Here is a 16,029-nt window from a genome sequence, read left to right as displayed (position 1 = left end):
ATACAAAACCTTTCCTCACTTTCCCAAACTACGGTGCAAAACACAGTTTTTAAATAAAATCTGTAAAGAAATGAAGCAGATCTGTGTTGCATGTTGGCTGGTTTTAAGTGGGGAGGGGGGTTACAACTAGTGATTTTACTTTTGGACAACATTATATAGTGTAATCCATAGAACAAGTCTTCTTACCTGCTTAAAAAAAACATTGTTGCTTTTAAACCTTTTTTACTCATGAAATCACTTGCATTCTGCTGAGGTATAAGATTGTACTTTCAGCAACCTCATCTGTTGTTTCCATGTTGTCCCATGAGATGCTTTTCAAGCAGGCATTGTTTTGTGCATCTGTAACTTGGTTAGTAAGCGAACTACCAAAGATTGAGACACTGAGTACACCCTCTCCCTTCACCTTCACTATGTAAAACTGAGCAGACAGCCAAGTTAACAAAGGAGGTCAATGTGGTCTTTCTTGGACATTTATAAACCTTACTTAATGAATATTCTTCTGGCATTCTGTTTAGGTACAGCAATACTGTTTTGGTTCAAATATAACCATTTCTAAAAGTTACTGTGGTGGGTACTAGTAAGTAACTAAAAATGTGCTAAAAAAAGCATTGAAATATTAGTAGTTTATTTGCACATTATTTTGTCTAATACTGCAGATTTTGACAGACAAATGTATACTATATTTAAATTAATTTCAAAATCTTCAGATACTACACTATTAAGGTCATGTAATGTATATGCATGTGCAGGCTCATAGGTTCTTAAAAAAGACCACAGTCAATTGATTTGCTATGTCTAAAAGTGAAGACAAACTGTGTGATTTTCAAATATACTGCAGTCTTATGCCTTGTTATTTAATCTTATCTTAGACAATATATGGATCACTTTCTCTTGGGATTGAAAGTACTACCTGAAAGCATTTCTTCTCTATTGCAACTCAGCAAAAGCTAAGACAAAGGATACCGTGTGTGAGTTATTAAGCACCAAGTGAAGGTTAATTCCACACTGAAAAGTAGAGCAAGGCATGCATAATTTCAGATGCTGAGCCTTCATCAGGTGTGAAGTCATTGTGAGTTAATGATCAATTAAGTAATTGCTTTGTTCAATTTAAAGAACTTTGATCTAAATGACTTTAACAAATTACCTGTTTAATTGGTCATGGTGAACACCCAAAGCATTAAGTTTCTTCCTTCTACTATTGACCTATATCTGTTTCACATAGCTCCATGTTAGGCAAACAGTTAACAATCCCTTATGTGAATAATGTGGCCATAAAGGGGATCTGATGAGATCCCAAGATCAACCAATACCTAGCATGAGGGTGTCGATAAATGAAACGCCTCCTTCCTAATCTGAAGACCCTCTAAATCTGTTTCAATACTATGAGCTGCTGACCACCTTCCCTTGATTTTCCTTGCTCAGGACTCCGAGTCGCTCGACGCCTGCATACAGAACACCCTGTCGGCACTCTACCCGCCCTTCAACGCCACCGCTGCCACTGTGCTGTGGCAGCTGTTCAGCGTGGTCGAGAGGTCGTACCGTGGCGACGGGCTCCGCTGCCTGATAGACTTCCTCGTCCCCGCCAAGCGAATACTGCAGGCCATTCAGCAGGAGACCTGCGTAAGTCGAAAACCGTCGGCACAACAGACCCCAGCTTTGTTCTTGGCTCCACAACAGCATGAAAGTGATCTCCCTGATCTTGGGACAGCATTGCTTCAAAGCCTCCTTCTGCAGAGAGTCCCATTGAAACGTAATATTTACTCTGAGGCTTTTAATTGTTGTGAGATATAGTTCTGTGAGCAAACCATGAAACCTCATTCCTTCTTTAGTCCTGTGGATAATGCTCACAGGTAAGCAATACTATAATTGATTTAAGGGAGGTTTAATAGCTCTGTTCACCTGCGAGTATAAAATATTTCAACAGTTCAATAGGGCTTTTTGTATTTAGTAGTACATTGGACCTGACAGTTTTGAAATAAAATTTCTTTGCAAAGTTTTTTGATCTGTAGTCCTTAGGCCTATCCATTGTAAAAAATAAGGCTGCAAGGCAGGTTCTTTCAGTTCTGGTGCACGGGACTCCAGTGTTTCCCAGTTTTTATTCCGGCCTTGTCTTGATTAGTTAACTGAGCATTTATCTGAACTCGCAAATTTAAAATTAAATCTAGCCTAATACATTCCAGGCCCAAAGTATCTGCTTTACAGATCACTTACTGCACCTTTGTCATCAAAGAGCAGAGAGGGTGGGCTTGTCCAGGAAGAGCAATCAGAAAAACAGACCAACCAGAATGGTCTCTCTTCCATGTAATTTACAGTCTCTCTTCAAAACATGACAATACATCTGACTTCTTCAAGACTTGACTTCTTGTGGCCAAACCCTGAGGTGTAACAAGGTGTTATTTAATACTTTTTAACCAAGTAAGCACCAGTTACTATCAAATTGCAAAAAGCACTAGGTGTGGAAAAGGCAACTAACACAACTGAAACTTTTAAACTTTTTTATACTTAGCTGGAGGTTAATTGTTTTGCTACAGCCTCTTTGAGATTTTCCTATTTTCTGTTCTGGTTCCAACATTTTCTACGGTGTGTACAGTATTTCGCATGAATATGAAAAATTAATACAACTGGCTACTATAGAAATAGATATAGAAATGAATATTAATGTCTTTTTTTGTTTTGCTTTTTCCAGGCAAAATTCAAAGGGCTGATTTTCTACCATGAAGGATGGCCTTTGTGTATTCATGAAAAGGTTGTGGTGCAGTTAGCTCCCCTCCACAAGGTTAGACTGAAGCAAGGGGACTTCTACTTTCAGATTGTACCACTGGGGAAGCAGTCGGCAAAGCTGGTCATAAAATGCCTTTCAAGCTGTGTCCAGGCTATTGTGGAGATACCTATTCCAGAAACAATGTATGGGAGTGTCTTCACAACTGAATTCCTGCAAAATGTAACTTGCGAAAAGAGCATTTTCCCACTACAGAACTGTTTGCTGACCACGGGCACTGTTGTTTACAGGACACCTTGGAAAAACATTGTCAACCCATTATTTATCTCCACGCCTGAAACCATAATGCAGAACTGCAATGGCAACTCCTTTTGTGATTCGCAGATAAGCTGCAGCACAGAGGTCATCAGTTTGACAAGTACTATGGAAAGCCAGGGCTCTCTTGACAGTGTTTATTCAGAAAACCCGGATTCGACGGTGGGGGAAGCAATTTTGCACGATTGTCAGAGGAATGGAGGGAATAACAAACCAGCAGAACAAGAAGCCAAACAGGACTCCAACACATCAACAAATGAAACGGAGACAGACTTTAAAAACACAGATGTGATTTCATTGTTGTTACCCAGCAATGAAAACAATAATGGAAGAGCAGAGCCAGTTAAGGCCTTGAAATGTGATGAGAAAAGTGGCACTAAGTGCCTTTCCTTCACCCCAGATCTGAGCAACTTAGGCACCAGAAGGAAACAGCTCAGGGATTCTACGCATTTTGAAACAAGACGTCTGTTTCGAAAATCCTACATGGAGGCCTTACAAAATCCAATGAATCTTGGATCTAGCACAGAATCGATATCTGAGGAAGCTGCAGAAAACTGTAGCAGCTCCCTGGCTCAAGATCCCACTGGAAGAATCTCTCAGAACAATGAGTCTGAAAAACACAGCCCAAAACGGGAGCACCTTGCAAAGAGATTCCCTGCTGGTGAACTGTCAAGGGGGGAGACTCATAAACATCACTGTCAAGTTCCCAGACCCCTTACACCACAGGGAGACCCTGCGTTCGGGGAGCACAAACTGGAAGACAAGCGTTCCAAGTCTCTGGAGAGGACGCACAAAACCTCGCAGGTTAAAGGTCACAGGGCACGGTCATCATCCGGGGGGTCAACAAGTCAGTCTCCAAAAAAACTTACAAATGGATATGCCCTTAAACTGAGAAAGCTTGATTTTGAGGGGGTGCTTCCCCACATGGAAAAAAGACAGAATGATGCAAAGGAGGACTTAGGTAAATATCAGCAAAAACGTTTGTATTTCATCCATTTGCTATGCTGGTTTAAATCACAATTCAAAATGGATGTCTGAGCCATTATAATATGAAATACAAAGCATTAAATGAACTTATGCATGACATTTGACAGCAGTGTTCCTAGGTCGCAGCTTGATATTCTCATACCTCAGAAACTAAGCATAAAAACATGAGAATGATTTCAAAAAAGAAGATTAATTTGTCCCATCTAGTCTGTTTGTAGTTAAGAACTTATTGATCCAAGGATCTCATTCGGTTGTTTCTTGAGGGAAGCCAGGGCACTGGCTTCAACAACATGGCTGGGTAGCTACCCTTCACGTAAAGAAGCACCTTTGTTCTGAACATTATCTTCCATGTAGTTTCCACTTGTGTCCACGGGTTCACATTTCTGTGTTCATTCTGAAGCCTGCTGGGTGAACTTTAATTGAGTTGTCAATGCTGTTGAGGATTTTGAATACTTGGTCGGGTCTCCTCATGAAGAAAGTTGTGACCCGCTGAACGTGTGGTGGCACTTTTCCTTCTAAGGAACGAAAAATAAACAATTTATCACTGAAAAGTAGAAAGAGGAAACACAATGTTTTGGCTGGGGATTTCAGCCCCAGTCTCCTAACTAAATTCCCTTATGGAACTGTACAATCTAGCTTCCGTAAAGATCCTCCTAAATTCAGGTAGTGAAGCACGTCTTACTTCACCTGTTCTGTGGTGCAGTGGGCTACTGGCTCATGCCTGCCCTCATCACACAAGTGGGGGATTAACTGGGTCTTCTACAAGAAGATCTTTACAGATGAAAAGCGCTACATAAATGCAAACAATTATTATTATGTGTTATTTAAAATGTAATTGCTTTCCCTAAGAATAAAGAGAATGGGCTTTCATAACATTACACCCATTTACAGAGAATGCAACATCTATACTGCTGAAAGTGTTACTGCAGGGGTTTCATTTTTTATCATCATAAGTTCCCCCAAAATAAGGTAGAACACATGTAGAGACAATCCTTAAGAAGTATTTCTTGTTAGGCAAGGTTGCATTAGATCAAATGATATGACCTAAGGGTCAAAAATCAAATTTCATTTTTAGCTCCCATTGTTTTGTGGTTACATAGATTGTTTGGTTGGGTGCCGCTCCACACTATAATTATTACTCAGAGGGTAAGATGGACTACACCAAGGAATTGGTTTTGAAGAAATTGTGATGGCAGCACATGTAATTCCAGAACATTCTTTTTCATGACCCGTGATAAACATGCAACACTTGTGTGGGCTGATGCAGCAGTAGGCACTGTCCTGCCCTGGAAACTATATCTCATGAGATCAGGCGTGGCCTAATTTACTGTCTCCTTTTTCAAAATACTGTTTTGAAAGCCCCAGGTGTTTTCTGTCAGTCAAGGGAGTTTGGAAAATGACAATTGCCATCCTGCTGCTTTTTGGAGCTCCAGCTTCCGGTAATTGAAAACATGACTATGCGTTATTCATATGTGTCTTCAGTAGTCCTGCCCAGGAAATATGTGTAATTTGGAAGAATATTTAAATCTGTTTTCCTTTCCACACAGAACAGAACTGACAGCTTTTCTACCTCAGACCTGACAGCTAACACACTAAGAAATGGAATGTAAATACCATAACTTTGGTAAAATGCAAATAAGAGGATGACAGGAAACATTTGCTCTATCTTGAAATTCTGGCTGATAATAGTTTACTGACCCAAACCCATCTAATCACTTGATTGAAGGGTGCTTCAACAAGTAGCTGGGCAGTTTGAACCATCTTTTGTTTTCTACATGGATGCTTGGTTCGTTACTTCAATTCTAATTTTGATGGACTCCATTGCTTTGGTTTTGTGATTTTAGGACTTTAAATATGTCTGCCGCATAGCCTATCACTTCAGGATTAGGGAGATTCAGCTTTATTTGTCCTTTTAATGAGATCTTACTGAACATGCATTCTATGATATAAAACTTTATTAAATTACAAACTTTGTTAAAGTATTTCTACGAGTTTCCCCTTTCATCTTGTTGATAAACCAACAGGTGAATAGAGACTAAAAACACTGTCCTCCTGCCTCAATGTGAGGCTACAGCCCTCTTAAAAGCAAGTCTAGTTCAAGGTAGTTGCATGCCAATGGTGCACTGAAGGGCTAAGCTCTGCCCCAGGGGCTTTGCTCCATTGTTTTGTTACAGATGGAAGATGAAGTACAGCTTTTCCTGCATTTAAAAGTTACCTGTGACATGCTGTACAATGAACAAAGATTTCTGAGACTGTGGACACAAACATGTACAGATATGGACATATGCCTTTGATCAATCAGATTCTAATTTTTATTTCGCCATGAAAAAAGCTAATCAGAGCTGATCATTTGTAGTTACAGTACAGTATAATAACATTTGTGCAGCTAAGTATAGTACAAATTGGAATAGGAAAGCACAATTCTTAACTTAGTATTATGCAGGCTGCTATAAATGTACTGTACATGATGGTTCATGGAAGTATACAAAATGAAAAGCTACAGTATAATATTAATCCAATACTGAATTAATTTGTACATACAGTGTATGACGTTATTCAACACAAATTGTAAGACAATACCCATTTTTGCTCATTTTTGCTCCTGAAAAACTGTTTGGGTAGAATACAGAATACACAGAACAAAGAAGGGGTATGGTTTTGAATAAACCAGAATAAACTGTTAACTCAGGACAGGAAATGATTTCTGGAAAACAATAGGACTAAGCGGCAACAGTCTCTTGTCCAAGGCAGTAACTGGAATAATAAGTTTCCAGAAGTTTTAAGAGCATAGAATCTGCTTTCTCATGTGGCAGAGTTTACAGGAAGCTTTCCTGGACTAGTAAAGGGCATTTCGCACAACTGCCTGTTCCCTGATCTTTACACTTAACCCATGCTGGGGAAAAAAAGAAAAGAAAAACGTTGGCCATCATCTGCTTGGTTGACCACCAATAACTGACAGATGAAACCTGCGAGCCTATCCCTTGCTTTCATTTTTTTGGAATGTTTCTGTGTCATAAGAGGGACTCTTCAGCTTTTTTGTCTCCTGGCTAGCTTCAGTGCCTTTCAAAACAACTGATCAGTAGGACGTTGTTTTAAAGATGCCATCAAAAGAAAAAAGAAATGTATTCAAATGTCTCACAAAGTTGTGAGCACACATCCAGTTTTGCAGAAAATGGTTTTCCTAAAAGTTTGAAAAAACACTATAAAAGTAACACCACCTCTTCTGAACACCATCCTCCAAATAACACCTAACTGAGAAAACATCTGAAGGCCAAAGTTAGAAACACAATATTCTTTGAATTATCTTCAGCTGCACCTACATCTTGCAACAGAATAGAGACATATTGACACAGTGATGGTACTGATTTTGTTGTATCAGTCAATCAGAACTGAAATCTTCTGCATTGTTAGTCTTTGTTATAACATGTGAACATTACACTAAAAAATGAAGACTTAGAGCCTGAGGCCTGCTTTTTGCTTGGCGTGAGATCCCACACAAAGCCGACTGTTGAAAAATTGGTGAAAAAATGTTTCAAAATGTTTTTAAACTCATACAGGTATCCAGGTACAGCATGTTGATACTGTCATGATGCCGGTCTTTCAGGAGGATCACAAAGTTCTGTACAAAAATAAACACAATAGACATATTTTTTCTATTTGGGGTGATTTTTAAGGGTTCTGAAACATGCAGCACTGTACTATATATTGCCATTTCTATTAACAGCCATCCCTGTTATCCTTTCCTACTTCAGAAATGTTTTTAAACGTAGCAGTTACAAGTCCACAGTGCTCAGTTTCTGGTGTCTGATGATGGGAGACTGTTGGGAGACTGTCCCTCTGACGTTAATTGCAGGTGCTTGAAAAATTCTTCAGGCTTCACTACAATGGAGTAGTTGGTGTTTTAGCAGGCGGTACAGTATCATGTTGACAGACAACAGACTGGGAGAAACATCCCAGGCACCAAACCAAGCTGAAACATTGAAAGAGAGTGCAAAAGGCTTTTAACTTACATTTAAAAACTCGTCAGGGTATGAACAAGGCAAAGAAAAATTGCAGGCAGGACACTTTTTTTCTGAACTCTTCCTGCAACTTAAAAAAAATGAACACAATTCGCATACTTAATCAAAGAAGGTTGAAAATTCCATAAGTGAGACAACAAAAGACCCATTCATTCTTTTAATAACAGCTCACCAGTATTAACCTGAAGCAGGCTATCCTTATTTGAACATAAAGAAGTGGCTGAATGGAATAGGAGTTAAGAAATATGGAATAGCAGTGCAGTGCAAGTCACTTGACCTAACTAATTGGTACTGTGACGTTCTGGAAATAAAGCTACACTAAGTGACCAATATTATTCTGAGCTGAAGAACCTGCTGATATTAAATGGTGTAATATGAAATAAATCATCAATGAGCATTCTTTTACCTGTTATCCAGGTCTTTCTTCTACTATGAGATTTATTGAAGATGCTTTAAGAGAAGTTAAATTAATAAAGTGATAACATTGGATTTGTCAGATGACACAGATTGTCCTAACGCCGAGTGTTAAGAAAAACACTGGTCAGGATCTGTAATAGAACATTGCCATGTTTTAAGAAAACTCGAACCATGGCAGTCCAAATGAAACATTTGTATAATTAGGTTGCTGGAGTAAGAAACAGAATTAGCTGTTGTGAGTCAAACGCAGTGGTAAGATTTTGAGCTTTTACACCATTTCTGTTATCACCATGTTTCTTTTAACTATATACATTACATTTTAAATTACCTAAACTTTGACCTGATTTAAAAGAATATACACAGAGTCATTTTTTTTTATCTCAACCCAAACAATAGTTGCCTTGTGCTGCTATTTGAGGGTGTAGTTATTACTCATGCGTGTTTTATAAAACAGTAGGAAATGCCTAATCTTCAGTATAACAAATGGTTTAACCTTTGCAGGATGCTAGAGGTGATACGTAAGCACTGAAACTGTACGTAATTACTCAGAATATGCATTGTGGCAGTGTTGAAGTACTCACAGATTCCCAAAAATGGAACCTCATACATACTGTGTGTGCACTTTAGATAAGGAGAAAAAGAGAAAAAAAACGATAGTAATGAATACTGGCAATGAATACTGGAATCCTGCTTTGCTTCCTGCAAAACCTATTTATTGTTTTCCTTTTTATGCATTTTAGATGTGATTTTATGTTTTATTTGAAAATGTCCTCCTACCTGGAAGGTTTTTGATATATAGGAATGACATTACTGGTGTAATACAGCATAAATACTGTATAAATACAGCATCATATTTGGACTAAACTTTTCAAGTAATAATATTTTGAAGAACAGTCTTTTTTTCTTTTCTCATCAGTTCTCCGTGAGAAAGGTGTAGAAGGGGAACTGGAAAGCAATAGTCACAATGGTGAAGTCAGCCAGACCGCCAGCATTCCGAGCAGGTCTCCCAAAATTGAATGTGCAAACATGACTGTGTTATCAGAAGATGGTCTTTCTCATCTACCTAGAGGGGCATCAGAAATCAATCAGGAGCTTCTCGTTTCTGGAGCAGTCATTTTACCAGGTATGTTAAAGCTGTAAATAATACTGCAGTTTTGCCTTGGCTGTAAATTGAATGTAGATTACAGACTACTACAGTCTGTAATTTATATATTCCTATTCCACTATGTCCAGGATTGTTTGACTTGTGTGCTAACTAAACCTACTCTACACTTGCAAGTAGGCAAACCCTTTGTGAGTTGTATTGGAAAAATTACAGTAGACCTCAAAGGTCTATATCAAGACTGGCATGGTTGAACTCAAGATTATTTCAAGGACGTATTATATGACTATAGTCCAGTTCTTAATCAGAGTGTGATCTGCTGATTCGGGCCTTCTTAGTTAGCAGAAGACCAGGCTCCACAGAAGACCAGGCTTCTTTTGTGCAGCAACAGATTTCTGGACCCATTAGAGACTCTGGCATCACTTTCAAAATTTGCTAGGACCTCCATTTCAGCTGTGTTCTTGTTGCGTGCCAATAATAATTATTATTTGGTTGTTAGTGGTCCATTGAGACCCAATATTGGGAAGGAATAATTAAAGACATGTCTATATTGTTAATTAATGTATTTTAAAGTACATGTATGTGTAAAAACCCAGAGCAGAACTGCCTGACACTCTGCTGTGTTGCTGATGCCCACATGGACAGATGTGTTGGCTGCAATAAGAGCTGACCTGCCAATAGAGGCCTCCAAAGAGCCTCTAACTCCTGTAAATAGTCTCATTAGGTGTTAATTATGTATAAGATTAGTGGTAAAGGGTTGAGGGTGGCTTAGTGGCACTGTGATTAGAATTTCTGCCTCGCAGTGCTGGGGCCCTTGGTTTAATTGCTAGAGTGCTATCTGTGTGGAGTTTGTATGTCCTCCCCATATTTGTTCAGGTTTGTTCTGGGTGCTCCAGTTTCCTCCCACAGCCCAATATCATACTGATCAGTTGATTGGCTTCTGGAAAAATTGTCCATTGATGTGAGTGCCTGTCTAATAATTGTTGGTCCTGCAATGGACTGGTGTCCTGTCAAGGATGTACCCTGCCTTGTGCCTGTTGCTTGCCGGAATAGGTTCCGGTTCCCTTGCAGCCTTGAATTGGAAGAGGATAAGCTTGAAATAGATGGATGGTAAAGGGTTGAATTCCACATTCTTAAATGGGCTTATGTAGTGGCATTTATTATTTAAAAAGGGCATGCACAGTGCTATTGGTGTGGGTAAAGCAGTCTGGAAAAAGCATTTGGGAGACTGAAAAAAGCTTTTGGTTTGGTGAGAAACCTGGATGAGTTCTAATGCAAAGCCTCCTCTTTACTTTGAGGGCCATGATGAGTTTGTGATGGCCATCACATAACACTAATGATAGACACCCTTTCTGTTGATCATGCAGTATGTGGATGCATCTTGGTGGACTTTTATCAATTCTTTTTTTATTCTATCTCAGGAAATAGAGACCGTAATGGGCATGCAGTTATGCAGGTCTGCACACGAACCAGGATTTGGCTTAATGAAAACTGCACAGCCAAAGAACTATTTCGCTTGATAACGTATTACTACATCACTCTGAGGTAAGGGAACTATGTCTTATTTTTAACTGCAATGTACTGACTGATGTTGGATCACCTCTGTCTGCTGAATGTTTTTTTTAATTTGTCATGAGACAGTAGATTTCTGATAACTCATTGAAAGAATTTGTGTTCAGGACCGTCAATTTTTGCTTTGGTTGTTTTTGTGATTGTAATAAAGTCTCACATTGGAAGCCACCTTGTGAGAACCTCAAAAATTAAGTGAAGAACTGCAAGAAAAAAAGAGTTACTCTGCTAGAACCATTTCATGCAAAATATTATTTGTTTATGCAGGATACATTAAACCATTGGCAGGAACACAACATGTGAGGATTTACCAGGCCAGGCTAGGGTTAGTGTTAAAAGAACCATCTAAGTTTGACTCCATTTATACTTCTGGTTTCATTTGAAATGAGCAAATTGAGAGGGCTTACACATTGGAATGGGTTTCTTGACACTTTTAATTGGACTAATTTTGGAATACCATTACAGAAATGTGCAGTGCAAGACAAGCAGCCAAATAAATCAAAATAATTAAAGACAAAAAAATTAAAGACAGGAGAAAAGCATCACTCATCCTATAGTTCTCTTATGGCAAAAATACAGCAATTAAGCTAAAAAGTGTCTAAGTATTGTTGGAATCCTAACCCTAGCTGGGGTTCAATCTGAGGAATTCTGTAATGCATCTCAGAAAGCTCTCCATTTCTAAGATTTGAAAATATCCCTCAAACCACAAAATATGGGCCTTAAAATACAAATTCATGGGTAAGACATTTTGAAAATATGTGCTCTTCAATATTTTACCTTCTTTGGGCTTTTGGGCTATGTTTCATTCAGTTGAAAGATGCTGTAAAATGGTATTTACATGAGCCACGGTATGGTTAGGGTTACAAGGACCATCCAATTTTGACTCCATTTGTACTTCTGGTTCCACTTGAAATAACACAATTGAGAGAGTTTACACACTTTTAATTTGACTCACTTTTGGAATACCATGTGCAGAGCAATAGAAGCAGCCAAATATATCCGAACAAACAAATTAAACGTTAGAAATGATCACTTTTCCTAATGTTCCCTTGTGCCAATGAATACAGCAATGATGCTAAAATGTGTCTAAGTACCGTTGGAATTCTAATCCTAACCCTAGCTGTGGTTTAATCTGAGGAATTCTGTAATCCGTCTCAGAAAGCCCTTCATTTCTGAGATTTGAAAATGTCACTCAAACCATAAAATATGGGCCTTAGACATGCAGATCCATGCTAATAACCTTAAGAAAATGTATCGTCTTCGATATTGTACCTTCTTTAGGGTATTTTGCAAACAGTGGAAAAATGCTGTTAAAATGGTATTTACAGAGTATGCTTACCAGGCCAGGATAGGGTTAAGGTTAGAAGAACCAACCAATTTTGACTTCATTTATACTTTGGGTTCCATTTGAAATGAGAAAATTGAGAGAGTTGATACAATAGAATGGGTTTTCTTAACACTATTTAATTTGACTCAGTTTTGGAATACCATCCTTGAAATATGCAGTGCAATACAGCTGCTAAATACACTATAGATCAGAACAAAAAAAAAAGATGTTAGAAAAGAATTTACTCTTCCAAAAATTCACTTGTGCCCAAGTACTGTTGGAGTCTTAACCCTAACCCTAGCTGCGGTTCAATCAAAGGAATTTTGTAATCCATCTCAGAAAGCCCTCCATTTGATAGATTTCAAAATGTCTCCTAAACCGCAAAATATAGGCCTTAAACATGCAAATCCACACATTAGACTTTTAGCAAATGTATCCTCAAATATTGTACCTTCTTTAGGCTATTTTTCTTTCAGCTGAAACATGCTATTAAAATGGTATTTACACGTGTATATGCCAAGCTAGGATTAGGGTTGCAAGAATCATCCAATTTTGACTCCATTGATTCTTCTGGTTCTATTTGAAATGACAAAATTAAGAGAGTTACACAATAGAATGGGTTTTTTTAACACTTTTAATTTGACTCACTTTTGGAATATCATGTGCAGAGCAACACAAGCAGCGAAATATACCAGAACAAAAAAATTAAAGATGGAAGAAAAATATTGCTCTTCCTATAGTTCTCTTGTGGCAAGAAATACAGCAATGATGCTAAAAAGTTTCAAAGTATTGTTGGAATCCTAACCCAAACCCTAGCTGGGGTTTAATCTAAGGAATTCTGTAATCTGTCTCAGAAAGCCCTCCATTTCTGAGTTTTGAAAATTTCCCTCAAACCACAAAATATGGGCCTTAAAGATGAAAATTCATGCATAAAACCTTTTGAAAATGTCTCCTCTTTAATATTGTATCTTAGGCTATTTTTCATTTAGTTGAAATATGCTGTTAAAATGGTATTTGCTGTAGGATCTTGCTGAAGGATTTTTATGGTCTGATGTTTTTTGAACAATACATGAAGAGCTCATATAATGTAGGAATGCTTCCTTTGACAAATAACTCCAAAATGTGTTCATAATTATACAAAAATATTTACAAGCAACAGGTCTCAGACATCCCACCATGCCAAAAGACCAGATTCATAGTTCATTGGCTTTTTGCCCTCGTAGGAGTTTCTATCTTTAGAGGTCACAATACCTTGCCTTTTAATACATTGTGTGAGTGTACCCTAAAATATTGACTTGATTTAATTTAAAGCTCAGTCTTTTAATAATAAAAATTAGAACCTGCATATTTGACACAGCTGTTCAAAGCCTGAAAAGCAACTTGTTTGCAAACCTGTACGATTGGCATATGTACGCTCTGGGATCCAATGAAAACTAATGACAATGAAATGCACTTTGCATTGAACTGTCTGTTCACTTTAGAGACACCTCATCAAAATCTGGACACTTTAAAGAATGCAATTGCTTACTGGTAGAAATACTGTTTTTCCTGCAGATTCAACCTCTGACCTTGCTCATTCTTTTTCACACACAACCCTTCCCACTGCCTCCCTTTAAACATCCCTCTGGCTATGGTTAGTAGCTGGTTGGATTGTAAATGGTACACTGGAAAACACATGGTCACCTAAAAGCAAAGTCCGAATGGTTCTGTCAACAATCATGTTGAACAAGTTTCAGATCAATTGTGGATATTTAAGAAGGCTGGAAGCTAAGTTCTAGTTGAAGTAAAATGCTCTCCTCTGATATCCCCACTTCTTTTTCTTTAACAGAAAAGAGAAGCGTGATTTAGGTCTAACAGTTGTAGTTGATGCCCGAAAGCACCAGCCTATTTCAACCCTTTTCGCAGCACTAACAGAAGTCCAGGTGAGGTTTCAATGCAATATTGCTTCTTCTTTTAAACCTTATTGAAAAAGTACACAGGCTAAAATTAATTAACAGAAGGAGTCAAGGCATACTGAAAGGCAGGAAATGTTTGAAACAATTTTAAACTCTTCCAAACATTTCTAATTTTTGACGTTGATTTTCATTGTGAATTTGTTGGTATATCATTCTTCAATGTTAACTTATGATTTTTTTTTGGAATATGATATTTTCTAAAGATTGTGTGAGACCTTCGCCGAGTCTGCCTCTTAGTCTCTCAACTGGTTTTGTTACATTTCTGAAGAAAGAGTCAGTCTTGGCACTGGCTTGTTCCGACTTGTTGGTAAAACCGCAAGATGTTTGAACACCTACTGTATGAGTCATCAACATAACAAGTAGAAGTGGCTTTGTTCATATTTCATCATACTTTAAGTACATTCTTTTACTGCAAGAATGTAGGGGATCCTTCAATGTTCTATTTTCAGAATTTTGCAGTTTGGGATTCCCTTTGGAAGAAAGGGGCAGACCATTGACACCTACCTGTCAATCAAGTCCAACAATTTTCATTTTCCAAAAAGGAAATAGACAGCTTCTATGGGCATTTGAATAATGCAATTTTACAATGGGATAATGTTTATATGCTATATATTGTATAGTCGCCGATCATTTTATATTATACATAACATTTCCTGAAGACTTCGATGTTGTTTATATGATACTGTACCTTCATCACTTCCCATATGAACAATTATTTACTGCTTTTCTCTCTCAATTAAACGTAAATGGTGTCTTTTTTCTCCACTGATATCTCCTCCTTCTGTGCTCTTTTTCTTTTCTTTTTTATGCTGCCTCAAAGACTTCGCTGCCAAATGCACTTTATTCTGTTCTACTGCTTGTGGACAAAGATACAACATGCAAACCTGAAAGAGACACAACTGTACAGGTAATGATTTCCAATAATACCAGAAGCTTTTGAAAAGTAATCATTAATAATCTAATTAATAATCTTTCATGTGTCTGTAGGAACTGACACATTATAAATAAAACAAATAGAATGTGGACTGTTACAAAACCACAACAACACAACTAAAATGCTGAAACAAATGTGTGTTGAATGCATTTATCCCAATAAGGCTAAGCTAAGTTTGTACTCCGGGACCTAACTTGATGGCCTCCATACACAGCAAAAACCTTAAACGTTGATAGAATTAAATGATCTTGTTGAACAAAAGAGGAGCAGGAAAAGCATGCTATATTTTCTCCTTCCACAGTACGAACCGCTAACGTCCCTGAAGACACTGTACAAACACATAGATTCCAGTCAGCTCACCAGAGAGTTTGATGGGACTTTTCTCTATGATCACAATCAGTGGATACAGTTCAGAAGGGTAGGTGTAATTTATTGTATGTAGGTATGTCTGTTTTTCTCTTTACTAGGTTAAAGGTTCATCAGGGTTTGACCATGTTATTTTAAGGGGATGTGCTCAGCGCTGCATGCTTTTGGAGGGTGATTCTTTGTCACAAACATATATTACTGCCTCTGAGCCTGAGCAAAGAAGATAGGCTGTATTGAAATTGAGACTGCAATTCGTAATGAGTATTCACAAGCGTTGGCGAAGCTTACTTTGAAAAATTATTCTGTTACAGCTACAAGT

The 16,029-nt window shown here is 38.0% G+C and overlaps 1 protein-coding gene across 4 annotated transcripts in view; it reads left to right on the top strand.

The window, feature by feature from the left end:
* zgc:158766 (pleckstrin homology domain-containing family G member 4B) overlaps positions 1-16,029 on the top strand; it is a 65,513-nt gene that overhangs the window by 32,156 nt on the left and 17,328 nt on the right. For all 4 annotated transcript variants that reach the window (XM_069194968.1, XM_069194967.1, XM_015357735.2 and 1 more), the window contains 7 exons: positions 1,423-1,620; positions 2,687-3,995; positions 9,374-9,580; positions 10,981-11,104; positions 14,284-14,377; positions 15,231-15,317; positions 15,646-15,762. In XM_069194968.1, the coding sequence (XP_069051069.1) occupies positions 2,903-3,995; positions 9,374-9,580; positions 10,981-11,104; positions 14,284-14,377; positions 15,231-15,317; positions 15,646-15,762 (1,722 nt within the window). In that variant the 5' untranslated portion in view covers positions 1,423-1,620; positions 2,687-2,902. The remainder of the gene's footprint in view (positions 1-1,422; positions 1,621-2,686; positions 3,996-9,373; positions 9,581-10,980; positions 11,105-14,283; positions 14,378-15,230; positions 15,318-15,645; positions 15,763-16,029) is intronic.

Source organism: Lepisosteus oculatus, chromosome 10 (genome assembly GCF_040954835.1).
Source record: "Lepisosteus oculatus isolate fLepOcu1 chromosome 10, fLepOcu1.hap2, whole genome shotgun sequence".
Classification (NCBI taxonomy): domain Eukaryota; kingdom Metazoa; phylum Chordata; class Actinopteri; order Semionotiformes; family Lepisosteidae; genus Lepisosteus; species Lepisosteus oculatus.
The sequence above is the reverse complement of the archived record's forward strand: the minus strand, read 5'-3'. Positions and strand labels throughout refer to the sequence as shown.